Source organism: Neofelis nebulosa, chromosome 2 (genome assembly GCF_028018385.1).
Source record: "Neofelis nebulosa isolate mNeoNeb1 chromosome 2, mNeoNeb1.pri, whole genome shotgun sequence".
Classification (NCBI taxonomy): Eukaryota; Metazoa; Chordata; class Mammalia; order Carnivora; family Felidae; genus Neofelis; species Neofelis nebulosa.
The window spans coordinates 33170885-33184749 of NC_080783.1; the positions used below are offsets into that span (position 1 = coordinate 33170885).

General features: G+C 37.6%; 1 protein-coding gene and 1 pseudogene across 4 annotated transcripts in view; both read left to right on the forward strand.

Annotated features, from left to right (window-relative positions):
- The window catches only part of ICA1L (islet cell autoantigen 1 like), a 92656-nt gene that overhangs the window by 62239 nt on the left and 16552 nt on the right, over positions 1 to 13865 (forward strand). For all 4 annotated transcript variants that reach the window (XM_058708787.1, XM_058708797.1, XM_058708780.1 and 1 more), the window contains one exon: positions 7819 to 7908. In XM_058708787.1, the coding sequence (XP_058564770.1) occupies positions 7819 to 7908 (90 nt within the window). The remainder of the gene's footprint in view (positions 1 to 7818; positions 7909 to 13865) is intronic.
- Positions 472 to 578, forward strand: LOC131505710 (U2 spliceosomal RNA; annotated as a pseudogene).

The window sequence follows — 13865 nt, forward strand, 5'->3', positions numbered from 1 at the left end:
TGGGAGAGGGGGAGATAAGGTACACAGCGGTCTGACTGTGGCCCCGGCAGTGGGCTGGGGACAGACATTGGGTCTGACTGTGGCCCCGCCCACCAACACAAGTTACTCCAGACAGCACAGGGGAAGTGCCCTGCAGTTTGGCGCCACCCCAGAGACTATCCAAAATGACGAAACAGAAGAATACTCCTCAAAAGAAACTCCAGGAAGTAGCGGCAGCTAACGAATTGATCAAAAACGGTTTAAGTAATATAACAGACCATGAATTTAGAATAATAGTCATAAAATTAATCGCTGGGATTTAAAAAAGTGTAGAGGACATAGAGGATCTCTTCCTACAGAGATCAAGGGGCCAAGAAATAGTAATGATTAATTAAAAATGCTAAATGAGGTGCAAAATAAAATGGAGGCGGCTACAGCTCAGATTGAAGAGGCAGAGGAGAGAATAGGTGAATTAGAAGATAAAATTATGGAATCGCTTCTCAGCCTTTTGGCTAAGATCAAGTGTAGTATCTGTTCTTATCAGAAGATAAAATTAGGGAAAAAGAGAGATCTGAGAAAAAGAGATAAAAAAAATCCAGGAGTATGAGGGGAGAATTAGAGAACTAAGTGATGCAATCAAGCATAACAATATCCATATAATAGGAATTCCAGAAGAGGGAGAGAGAAAGAAAGGGGCTGATGGTATACTTCATAATTTCATAGCTGAGAACTTCCCTGATCTGGGGAAGGAAAAAGGCATTGAAATCCAAGAGGCACAGAGAACTCCCTTCAGATGTACCTTGAATCGATCTTCTGCATGACATATTATAGTGAAACTGGCAAAATACAAGGATAAAGAGAAAATTCTGAAAGCAGCTAGGGATAAACACTCTCTAACATATAAAGGGAGACCGATAAGACTAGTGATAGATCTATCTACTGAAACTTGGCAGGCTAGAAAGGAATGGCAGGAAATCTTCAATGTGATGAACAGAAAAAATATGCAGCTGAGAATCCTTTATCCAGCAAGTCTGTCATTCAGAATAGAAGGAGAGATAAAGGTTTTCCCAAACAAACAAAAACAAGGAATTCATCACCATTAAACTAACCCTACAAGAGATCCTATGGGGGATTCTGTGAGTGAAATGTTGCAAGGACCACAAAGTACCAGAGACATCACTACAAGCATGTAACCTACAGACATCAAAATAACTCTAAACCCGTATCTTTCAATAATAACACTGAATGTAAATGGACTAAATGCGCCAACCAAAAGACATAGGGTATCAGAATGGATAAAAAAAAAAAACAAGGCCCATCTATTTGCTGTCTACAAGAGACTCATTTTAGACCTGAGGACACTTTCACATTGAAAGTGAGGGGATGGAGAACTATCTATCTTGCTCCTGGAAGTCAAAAGAAAGTTGGAGTAGCCATACTTATATCAGACAAAGTAGACTTTAAATTAAAGGCTGTAACAGATGAAAAAGGGCATTGTATAATAATTACAGGGTCCATCCATCAGGAAGAGCTAACAATTATAAATGTCTATGTGCCAAATATGGGAGCCCCCAAATATATAAAACAATTACTCATAAACATAAGCAACCTTATTGACAAGAATGTGGTAATTGCAGGGACTTTAATACCTCACTTACAACAATGGATAGATCTTCTAGACACAGGATCAATAAAGAAACAAGGGCCCTGAATGATACATGGGATCAGATGGACTTGACAGATATATTTAGAACTCTGCATCCCAAAGCAACAGAATATACTTTCTTCTCGAGGGCACATGGAACATTCTCCAAGACAGATCACATACTGGGTCACAAAACAGCCCTTCATAAGTACACAAGAATTGAGATCATACCATGCATACTTTCAGACCACAATGCTATGAAGCTTGAAATGAACCACAGGAAAAAGTCTGGAAAACCTCCAAAAGCATGGAGGTTAAAGAACACCCTACTAAAGAATGGGTCAACCAGGCAATTAGAGAAGAAATTTAAAAAATACATGGAAACAAATATTTCATTTTCATGGAAAATGAAAATACAATAATCCAAACACTTTGGGATGCAGCAAAGGCAGTCCTGAGAGGAAAATACATTGCAATCCAGGCCTATCTCAAGAAACAAGAAAAATCCCCAATGCAAAATCTGACAGCACACCTAAAGGAAATAGGAGCAGAACAGCAAAGACACCCCAAACATAGCAGAAGAAGAGAAATAATAAAGATCAGAGCAGAAATAAACAATATAGAATCTAAAAATCTGTAGAGCAGATCCGTGAAACCAAGAGTTGGTTTTTGAAAAAATAAAATTGATAAACCTCTAGCCATGCTTCTCAAAAAGAAAAGGGAGATGACCCAAATAGATAATCATGAATGAAAATGGAATTATTACAACCAATCCCTCAGAAATACAAGCAATTACCAGGGAATACTATGAAAAATTATATGCCAACAAACTGGACAACCTGGAAGAAACGGACAAATTCCTAAGCACCCATGCACTTCCAAAACTCAAACAGGAAGAAATAGAAAGCTTGAACAGACCCATAACCAGCGAAGAAATTCAATCAGTTATCAAAAATCTCCCAACAAATAAGAGTCCAGGACCAGATGGCTTCCCAGGGGAATTCTACCAGACATTTAAAGCAGAGATAATACCTACCCTTCTCAAGCTGTTCCAAAAAATAGAAAGGGAAGGAAAACTTCCAGACTCATTCTATGAAGCCAGTATTACTTTGATTCCTAAACCAGACAGAGACCCAGCAAAAAAAAGAGAACTACAGGCCAAAATCCCTGATGACTATGGATGCAAAAATTCTCAATAAGATACTAGCAAATTGAATTCAAAAGCATATAAAAAGAATTGTACACCATGATCAAGTGGGATTCATTCCTGGGCTGCAGGGCTGGTTCAACATTCGCAAATCAATCAACGTGATACATCACATTAATAAAAGAAAGATAACCATATGATCCTGTCAATCGATGCAGAAAAAGCATTTGGCAAAATTCAGCACCCTTTCTTAATAAAAACCCTCGAGAAAGTCGGGATAGAAGGAACATACTTAAAACATTATAAAAGCCATTTATGGAAAGCCCACAGCTAATATCATCCTCAATGGGGAAAAACTGAGCGCTTTCTCCCTGAGATCAGGAACATGACAAGGATGTCCACTCTCACCACTGTTGTTTAACATAGTGTTGGAAGTTCTAGCATCAGCATTCAGACAACAAAAGGAAATCAAAGGCATCAAAATTGGCAAAGATGAAATTAAGCTTTCACTTTTTGCAGTGACATTATATTATGCATGGAAAATCTGATAGACTCCACCAAAAGTCTGCTAGAACTGACATATGAATTCAGCAAAGTTGCAAGATACAAAATCAATGTACAGAAATCAGTTGCATTCTTATACACTAAAAATGAAGCAACAGAAAGACAAATAAAGAAACTGATCCCATTCACAATTGCACCAAGAAGCATAAAATACCTAGATTTATAAAAAAAAAAAAAAAAAGCATAAAATACCTAACCAAAGATGTAAAAGATCTGTATGCTGAAAACTATAGAAAGCTTATGAAGAAAATTGAAGAAGCCATAAAGAAATGGAAAAACATTCCATGCTCATGGATTGGAAGAATAATATTGTTAAAATGTCAGTACTACCCAAAACAATCTACACATTCAATGCAATCCCAATCAACATTGCACCAGCATTCTTCTTGAAGCTAGAACAAACAGTCCTAAAATTTGTATAGAACCACAAAAGACCCCAAATAGCCAAAGTAATTTTGAAGAAGACCAAAGCGGGAAGCATCACAATCCCAGACTTTAGCCTCTACTACAAAGCTGTAATCATCAAGACAGCATGGTATTGGCACAAAAACAGACACATAGACCAATGGAATAGAATAGAAGCTCCAGAATTAGACCCACAAAAGTATGGGCAACTAATCTTTGACAAAGCAGGAAAGAATATCCAATGGAAAAAAGACAGTCTCTTTAACAAATGGTGCTGGGAGAACTGGACAGTAACATGCAGAAGGATGAAACTAGACCACTTTCTTACACCATTCACAAAAATATACTCAAAATGGATAAAGGACCTGAATGTGAGACAGGAAACCATCTAAACCCTAGAGGAGAAAGCAGGAAAAGACCTCTCCGACCTCAGCTGCAGCACTTTCTTACTTGACACATCCCCAAAGGCAAGGGAATTAAAAGCAAAAATGAACTATTGGGGCCTCATCAAGATAAAAAGCTTCTGCACAGCAAAGGAAACAATCAACAAAGCTAAAAGGCAACCAATGGAATGGGAAAAGATATTTGCAAATGACATATCAGACAAAGGGCTAGTATCCAAAATCTATAAAGAGCTCACCAAACTCCACATCCGAAAAACAAATAATCCAGGGAAGAAATGGGCAGAAAACATGGATAGACACTTCTCTAAAGAAGACATCCGGATGGCCAACAGGCACATGAAAAGATGCTCAATGTCGCTCCTCATCAGGGAAATACAAATCATAACCACACTCAGATACCATCTCATGCCAGTCAGAGTGGCTAAAAGGAACAAATTGGGAGACTATAGATGCTGGCGAGGATGTGGAGAAACGGGAACCCTCTTGCACTGTTGGTGGGAATGCAAACTGGTGCAGCCGCTCTGGAAAACAGTGTGGAGGTTCCTCAAAAAATTAAAAGATAGATCTACCCTATGAGCCAGCAATAGCACTGCTAGGAATTTACCCAAGTGGTACAGGAGTGCTGATGCATAAGGGGCACTTGTACCCCAATGTTTATAGCAGCACTCAACAATAGCCAAATTGTGGAAAAAGCCTAAATGTCCATGAACTGATGAATGGATAAAGAAATTGTGGTTTATATACACAATGGAATACTACGTGGCAATGAGAAAGAATGAAATAGGGCCTTGTGTAGCGACATGGATGGAACTGGAGAGTGTTATGCTAAGTGAAATAAGTCAGTCAGAGAAAGACAGATACCATATGTTTTCACTCCTATGTGGATCCTGAGAAACTTAACGGAAGACCATGGGGGAGGGGAAGGGGGAAAAAAAAAAGAGGTTAGAGTGGGAGGGAGCCAAAACATAAGAGACTCTTAAAAACTGAGAACAAACTGAGGGTTGATGGGGGGTGGGAGAGAGGGGAGGGTGGATGATGGGTATTGAGGAGGGCACCTGTTGGAATGAGCACTGGGTGTTGTATGGAAACCAATTTAACAATAAATTTCATATTTAAAAATAAATAATAAAAAAACTAAGCTAAGATAAAATAAAAATCAGTTAAATCACTCAGAATTTAACCTAGAAGAAATGACAGTGTTATTTGATAAAGAGGCACTCTATCTAGGATAATTCAGATGTTTTGCTATAAAATTTTAGAAAACAATTATTCTTGCACACATATCTAACTGACCTAATAAAGATTTACAAACAGATTCATTTTCCACGTGAATACCTTTTGCTCTTTCTCCTTAACTTGCCACATCTCTAGCAGCACTGAACTCTTTTCTTATTTTCTGGCAATACATTATCCACAATATTTCTTTATCACTTAGAACATCTGTTCTGGTCCCTGCCTGCAGGCTGACAGACGTTCCCATGCAATGACTGAGGCAGTTGATACTCAGTGTTTAATGAGTGTCTTGTTCAAGATAACTAGGCAGTTTAAACAATTAAGAGGGAACCAAAATCTGGTCTTCTGCCTCCTAGTACAGGACTCTTTCTACTTGATTCACCTTTTCTTTGTCCACTTCTTTCTCTCCTGTAATGTAAACCAGGAAAGTGAGCTGCCCTGAGTTAGAAGATCTGTGTTCTAGGAACCCTGAGTAAGAACATGGGCTTCAAATGATCTCTTCTGTACAAGGAAGGTAGTAGACAGGATAATTTATATTCCTTTCTACTGCTGTGTTTTAATTATAAACTAAATAATTTTTCATGTTATAGAAAATATTTCACCATATTCATAATACTTTTTACTTTTAAGATTTTATTTTTAAGTAATTTCTACATCCACCATGAGGCTCAAACTCACAACCCCAAGACCAAGAGTCTCACGCTCCACTGACTGAGCCAGCCAGGTGCCCCTCATAATGATACTTTAAAAAAAATTTATTTAAATTTCATTTAGTTAACATATGGTGTAGTATTGGTTTCAGGAGCAGAACCCAGTGAATAGTCACTCACATATAACACCCAGTGCTCATCCCAACAAGTGCCCTTCTTAATACCCATCACCCATTTAGCCCATCCTCCCACCTCCCTCCCCTCCAGCAACCCTCAATTTGTTCTCTGTATTTAAGAGTTTCATATGGTTTGCCTCCCTCTCTATTTTTGTCTTATTTTCCCTTCCCTTCCCCTATGTTCATCTGTTTCTTAATTCCACATATGAGTGAAATTGTATATTTGTCTTTCTCTGACTTATTTTACTTAGCATAATACACTCTCGTTCCATCCACATTGTTGCAAATGGCAAGATTTCATTCTTTTTGATTGCGAGTAGTATTTCATTGTATGTATGTGTATATATCACATCTTCTTTAGCCATTCATTAGTCGATGGACATTTGGGCCCTTTCCATAACTTAGCTATTATTGATGGTGCTGCTATAAACATTGGGGTACATGTGCCCCTTGAAATCAGCATTTTTGTATTCTTTGGGTAGATACATAGTAGTGCAATTGCTGGGCCTTAGGGTGTTTCTATTTTTAATTTTTTTAATGTTTATTTTTGAGAGAGGGAGAGAGAGAGACAGAGTGTGAGCAGGCAGGGGCAGAGAGAGACAGAGTTGCAGAATCCAAAGCAGGCTCCAGGTTCTGAGCTGTCAGCATAGAGCCTGATATGGGGCTCGAACCCACAAGCTGTGACATCATGATCTGAGCTGAAGTTGGAGGTGTAACCAACTGAGCCACCCAGGCACCGCTCTATTTTTAATTTTTTGAGAAACTTCCATACTGTTTTGCAGAGCAGCTGTACCAGTTTGCATTCCCACCACTATTTCAAAAGCATTCCCTTTTCTCCGCATCCTCACCAATATCTGCTGTTTCCTGAATAGTTGTAAAGTGATATCTCATTGTGGTTTTGATTTGTATTTTTCTTATGATGAATGATGTTGAGCATCATTTCATGTGTCTTTTAGCCATCTGAATGTCTTTATTAGAAAAGTGTCTGTTCATATCTTTTGCCCATTTCTTCACTGGATTATTTGTTTTTTGGGTGTTGAGCTTGTTCATAATGATACTTTTTAATAACTGCATAGCATTTTGTCACATTTATCTTCTATAATCTGCTAAATTCCTTCCTTGCTTTTTTGACTTTTTCATTATATAGATAATGCTGCAAAAAACGTCATCATACATGTACTTTTTTTCCTTCAGTTAAATAACTTCCTTTAAGTAAATTTCTGGAGTAAGATTACTGAGTCCAAGGGTATAAACATAGTTAAAGTTTTCAAGATTCTAATTGTCAGGTGTATTTCCTCTCTCCCAACTCCTTAGAAATTCTCTTTCTATGCCTTATATATCTGCAATTATTTAAAAAGAACACTTGTATATTTATATCAAAACCACTTTGAAAACTGTTAGGAAGTCTGATCTAATTCTACCTGGAAATAAACTTGATGATTTGACTACATAATTGCAGATACATTTTAAGTATTTTCTGCCTCTTATATTGTAGAATCATACCCTAGTAGAAGGATTAAAGTACTCATTAGATATTTTTACGTTTTCTTGTCTTTTCTGATGCTACTTCCTATTTGACTAACAGTGGATAATTCCTTACTTCCCTCCCCGCTAGGCTGGGCCTCTGAAGGGGGATTAGAAGTTCCTTTTTCACACACTGATAACCAGCCAGTGCCTTCACAGAGTCCAAGGAAATTAACAAAGTGTAAGTTATTTATTTCTATTCTTTATTATCATATTAACAATTAGTTTCAGTCACATAAATTTAGAAAAGAATTACTTTATAGTCTTTGCCTCATATTGTCCAGGAAAATATTTTGTTCATAATGAATTAAAATGAAAGTTATACCAGGCTATCCCTCAGAATGGAAAAATTGAATAGAAATTGTGAACTTGTCATAGTAAATTCTATACTTTAATTTTTTAAATATTTTGTACTAAGGTTTGTTGGTAATGGATAATACCATTAAGATAGAAGGTGTTCTTTGTTTTTGTTTTTGTTTTTTTTTTAATTTTTTTTCAACATTTTTTATTTATTTTTGGGACAGAGAGAGACAGAGCATGAACGGGGGAGGGGCAGAGAGAGAGGGAGACACAGAATCGGAAACAGGCTCCAGGCTCCGAGCCATCAGCCCAGAGCCTGACGCGGGGCTCGAACTCACGGACCGCGAGATCGTGACCTGGCTGAAGTCGGACGCTTAACCGACTGCGCCACCCAGGCGCCCCAAGAAGGTGTTCTTTGATTACAAGATGCCCATTGACAAAGAGTGCATTCAGGCCTTTAGCATAGGACCTGGTACATAGTAATTGCTAACATTTGTTGAGTACTTACCATATTATTGTCTGCAGAACTGGTCCATGTTGTAGTTACTATGTAGGGTATGCATAGAAAACAGATACTCTGTCAGGATTTTAGATACATGATAATCTTAGTCACTAATGTTGATTTTTTTTTTTTTTTAATTTTTTTTTTATTTTTTTTATTTTTGGGACAGAGAGAGACAGAGCATGAACGGGGGAGGGGCAGAGAGAGAGGGAGACACAGAATCGGAAACAGGCTCCAGGCTCCGAGCTGTCAGCACAGAGCCTGACGCGGGGCTCGAACTCACGGACCGCGAGATCGTGACCTGGCTGAAGTCGGCCGCTTAACCGACTGCGCCACCCAGGCGCCCCTAATGTTGATTTTTAAAAACTTTGATTGGAAAGCATTTCAAATGTACAAGTGTTACATAAGTGAAAATAGCTCAAAGAACACCTGTATACCCTTTATCCGGATTTATCTACTGTTAGTACTTTGCTTTATGTAGGGTGTGTGTGTGTGTGTGTGTGTGTGTGTGAGATTCATGTGTTATTTTATTCTCAACCACTTGAGGGTGAGTTACATACATCATGACCATTTACCCCAAAATACTTAAGTTTGTATTTCCTAAGAACAGATATATTTTCTTTCATAACCACTGTATGGTTTGTAAACTTCAGGAAATTTAATGTTAATGTATTTTGTACAAAGCAAACCATGTATTTGTATTCCAGTTTTGTGAGTTGACCCAATAATGTCCCCTGTAGCACATTCCCCCTCTGGACCGAGAGAGTCTAGGGTCATGATGTATTCAGTTGCCATGTCTCTTTAGTCCCTTTTATTCTGAAACATTTCCACAGTTTTTCTTTGACTTTTGAACATGGGAATTTTAATACAATATAGTCCCTCTGCTCCACTGCTTTTTATCTTTAGTAGAATATTTCTTATCTCAGTTTTATCTGAATTTTATTGTGATTAAATTCAGGTTCTTCATTCTTGACTGGAATACTACACAGGTGACCCTCCTGTCTCAGGGTTCCAGATGTAAGGTTTATGCAGTCTGTTTCTCCTTCATTGATAATGTTAATTTTGGCCACCCATTCAAAGTGTTGTGTACTTTTTCTCTTAAATAATTACCGTTTTATGTTATTTTATCCTCTCATGCAGTTATTAAGCAGTCTCTGAGGAGACACTTTGCGACAGCGCACAAGTCCAGGTCTTAATCAGAATTTCTACTTAGATGTAGCATCCATTGTTGTTGCTTTTTGTGTGATTCAGTCTTTACAATGATGAGTGGTATAAAAAAAAAAAAAGATAAGATTTTCTCACCACAGCACTCCCTCCACATTTTTGTTGTAGTAGAAAATACAAAACAATTTACCCTCCATTTATTTATTTATTTATTTGTTTGTTTATTTATAAATTTACATCCAAGCTAGCATATAGTGCATATGCTATATGTATATATATATGTGTATATGTATATACACACACACACACACACATACATACATACACACACCACATCTTCTTTATCCATTCATCCATCAATGGACATTTGGCTCTTTCCATACTTTGGCTATTGTTGACAGTGCTGCCATAAACATTAGGGTGCATGTGCCCCTTCAAAACAGAATACCTGTATTGCTTAGATAAATACCTAGAGTGCAATTGCTGGGTCATAGGGTAATTCTATTTTTAGATTTTTGTGGAACCTCCATACTGTTTTCCAGAGTGGCGGCACCAGCTTGCATTCTCACCAGGAGTGCAAAAGAGAACCTCTCTCTCTGCATCCTCACCAACATCTGTTGTTGCCTGAGTTGTTAATGTTAGCCATTCTGACAGGTGTGAGGTGGTATCTTATTGAGGTTTTAATTTGTGTTTCCCTGCTGATGGTGATGTTGACCATGTTTTCATATGTCAGTTGGCCATCTGGATGTTTTCTTTGGAGAAGTGGCTATTCATGTCTTTTGCCCATTTCTTCACTGGATTATTTGTTTTTTGGGTGTTGAGTTTGATAAGTTCTTTATAGATTTTCGATACTCACCCTTTATCTGATACGTCGTTTGCAAATATTTTCTCCCATTCTGTAGGTTGCCTTTTAGTTTTGCTGATTGTTTCCTTTGCTGTGTAGAAGCTTTTTATTTTGATGAGGTCCCAGCAGTTCATTTTTGCTTTGGTTTTCCTTGCCTCTGGAGAAGTATTGAGTAAGAAGTTGCTACGGCCAAGGTCAAAGAGGTTTTTGCCTGCTTTCTCCTCAAAGATTTTGATGGCTTCCTGTCTTACATTTAGGTCTTTTATCCATTTTGAGTTTATTTTTGTGTATGGTGTAAGAAAGTGGTCCAGGTTCATTCTTCTGCATGTCACTGTCCAGTTTTCCCAGCACCACTTGCTGAAGAGACTGTCTTTATTCCATTGGATATTCTTTCCTGCTTTGTCAGAGATTAGTTGCCCATACATTTGTGGGTCCATTTCTGGGTTCTCTATTCTGTTCCATTGATCTGTTCCATTGATCTGAACAAGTGTCTGTTCTTGTGCCGTACCATACTGTCTTGATGATTACAGCTTTGTAGTATAGCTTGAAGTCCGGGATTGTGATGCCTCCTGCTTTGGTTTTCTTTTTCAAGATTGCTTTGGCTATTCAGGGTCCTTTCTGGTTCCATACAAATTTTAGGATTATTTGTTCTGGCTCTGGGAAGAATGCTGGTGTTATTTTGATAGGGATTGCATTGAATATGTAGATTGCTTTGGGTAGTATCAACATTTTTACAGTATTTGTTCTTCCTATCCAGGAGCATGGAATCTTTTTCCATTTTTTTTGTGTCTTCTTCAATTTCTTTCATATGCTTTCTATAGTTTTCAGTGTATAGAGTTTTCACCTCTTTGGATAGATTTATTCCTAGGTATTTTATGGCTTTTGTGCAATTGTAAATGGGATCGACTCCTTGATTTCTCTTTCTGTTGCTTCATTGTTTGTGTATAGGAATGCAACCGATTTCTGTGCATTGATTTTATATCCTGCCACTTTGCTGAATTCATGGATCTGTTCTAGCAGGTTTTTGGTGGAATATTTTGGGTTTTCCATATAGAGTGTCATGTCATCTGTGAAGAAAGTTTGAACCTCCTCCTGGCCGATGTGGATGCCTTTTATTTCTTTGTGCTGTCTGATTACAGAGGCTAAGACTTCCAATAGTATGTTTAATAACAGTGGCAAGAGTGGACATCCCTGTCTTGTTCCTGACCTTAGGGGGAAAGCTCTCAGTTTTTCCCCCTTGAGGATGATATTAGTGTTGGGTCTTTCATATATGACTTTTATGATCTCGAGGTATGCTCCTTCTATCCCTCCTTTCTTGAAGGTTTTTATCAAGAAAGGATGCTGTATTTTGTCAAATGCTTTCTCTGCATCTATTGAGAGGATCATATGGGTCTTGTCCTTTCTTTTATTGATGTGATGAATCATGTTGTTTGGCGGATATTGAACCAGCCCTTCATCCCAGGTATAAATCCTTGGTTGTGGTGAATAATTTTTTTAATGTATTGTTGGATCCAGTTGGCTAATATCTTGTTGAGGATTTTTACATCCATGTTCATCAGGAAAATTGGTCTGTAGTTCTTTTTAGTGGGGTCTCTGTCTGGTTTTGGAATCAAGGTAATGCCGGCTTCATAGAAAGAGTTTGGAAATTTTCCTTCCATTTCTGTTTTTGGAACACCTTCAAGAGAATAGGTGTTAACTCTTCCTTAAATAGTTGGTAGAATTCCCCTGGAAAGCCATTTGGCCCTGGACTCTTGTGTTTTGGCAGATTTTTGATTACTAATTTGATTTCCTTACTGGTTATGGGTCTGTTCAGATTTGCGATTTCTTCCTGTTTCAGTTTTGGTAGGGTATATGTTTCTAGAAATTTGTCCATTTTTTCCAGATTGCCCATTTTATTGGCATATAATTGCTCATAATATTCTCTTATTATTGTTTTTATTTCTGCTGTGTTGGTTGTGCTCTCTCCTCTTTCATTCTTCAGTTTATTTACTTGGGTCCTTTCATTTTTCTTTTTGATCAAACTGGCTAGGCGTTTATCAATTTTGTTGATTCTTTCAAAGAACCAGCTTCTGGTTTCATTGATCTGTTCTACTGTTTTGTGTTTTTTTTTTGTTTGTTTGTTTGTTTTTTTTTTTTTGGTTTCGATAGCATTAATTTCTGCTCTAATCTTTATTATTTCCTGTCTTCTGCTGGTTTTGGGTTTTATTTGCTGTTCTTTTTCCAGCTCCTTAAGGCTTAAGGTTAGGTTGTGTATCTGAGATCTTTCTTCCTTCTTTAGGAAGGCCTGGATTGCTATATACTTTCCTCTTATGACCACCTTTGCCTATGACCATCCCAGAGTTTTTGGGTTGTGGTGTTATAATTTTCATTGGCTTCCATGACCTTTTTAATTTCCTCTTTAACTTCTTGGTTAGCCCATTCATTCTTTAGTAGGATGTTCTTCAGTCTCCAAGTATTTGTTATCTTTCCAAATTTTTTCTTGTGGTTGATTTCAATTTTACAGTGTTGTGGTCTGAAAATATGTATGGTATGATCTTGATCTTTTTGTACTTGCTGAGGGCTGATTTGTGTCCCAGTATATGGTCTATTATGGAGAATATTCCAGGTGCACTGGAGAAGAATGTGTATTCTGCTGCCTTAGGATGAAATGCTCTGAATATACCTGTTGAGTCCATCTGGTCCAGTGTATCATTCAAAGCCATTGTTTCCTTGTTGATTTTTTAATTAGATGATCTGTCCTTTGCTGTGAGTGGGGTGTTGAAGTCTCCTACTTTTATGGTATTAGTATTGATGGGTTTCTTTATGTTTGTGATTAATTGATTTATATGTTTGGGTGCTCCATATTTGGCGCATAAATGTTTACAATTGTTAGGTCTTCTTGGTGATAGACCCCTTGATTATGATATAATGCCCTTCTGCATCTTGATACAGTCTTTAAAGTCTAGATTGTCTGATATAAATATGGCTACTCCGGCTTTCTTTTGTTGACCATTAGCATGATAGATGCTTCTCCATCCCCTTATTTTTAATCTGAAGGTGTCTTTAGGTCTAAAGTGGGTCTCTTGTAAACTGCAAATAGATCTTGTTTTCTTATCAGTTCTGTTACCCTGTGTCTTTTGGTTGGAGCATTGAGTCCATTGATGTTTACAGTGACTACTGAAAGATATGAATTTATTGCCATTATGATGCTTGTAGAGTTGGAGTTTCTGGTGGTGTTTTCTGGTCCTTTCTAATCTTTGTTGCTTTTGGTATGTATGTATGTATGTATGTGTGTATGTATTTATCTTTTCATCTTTTCTCCCCTCAGAGTCCCCCTTAAAATTTCTTG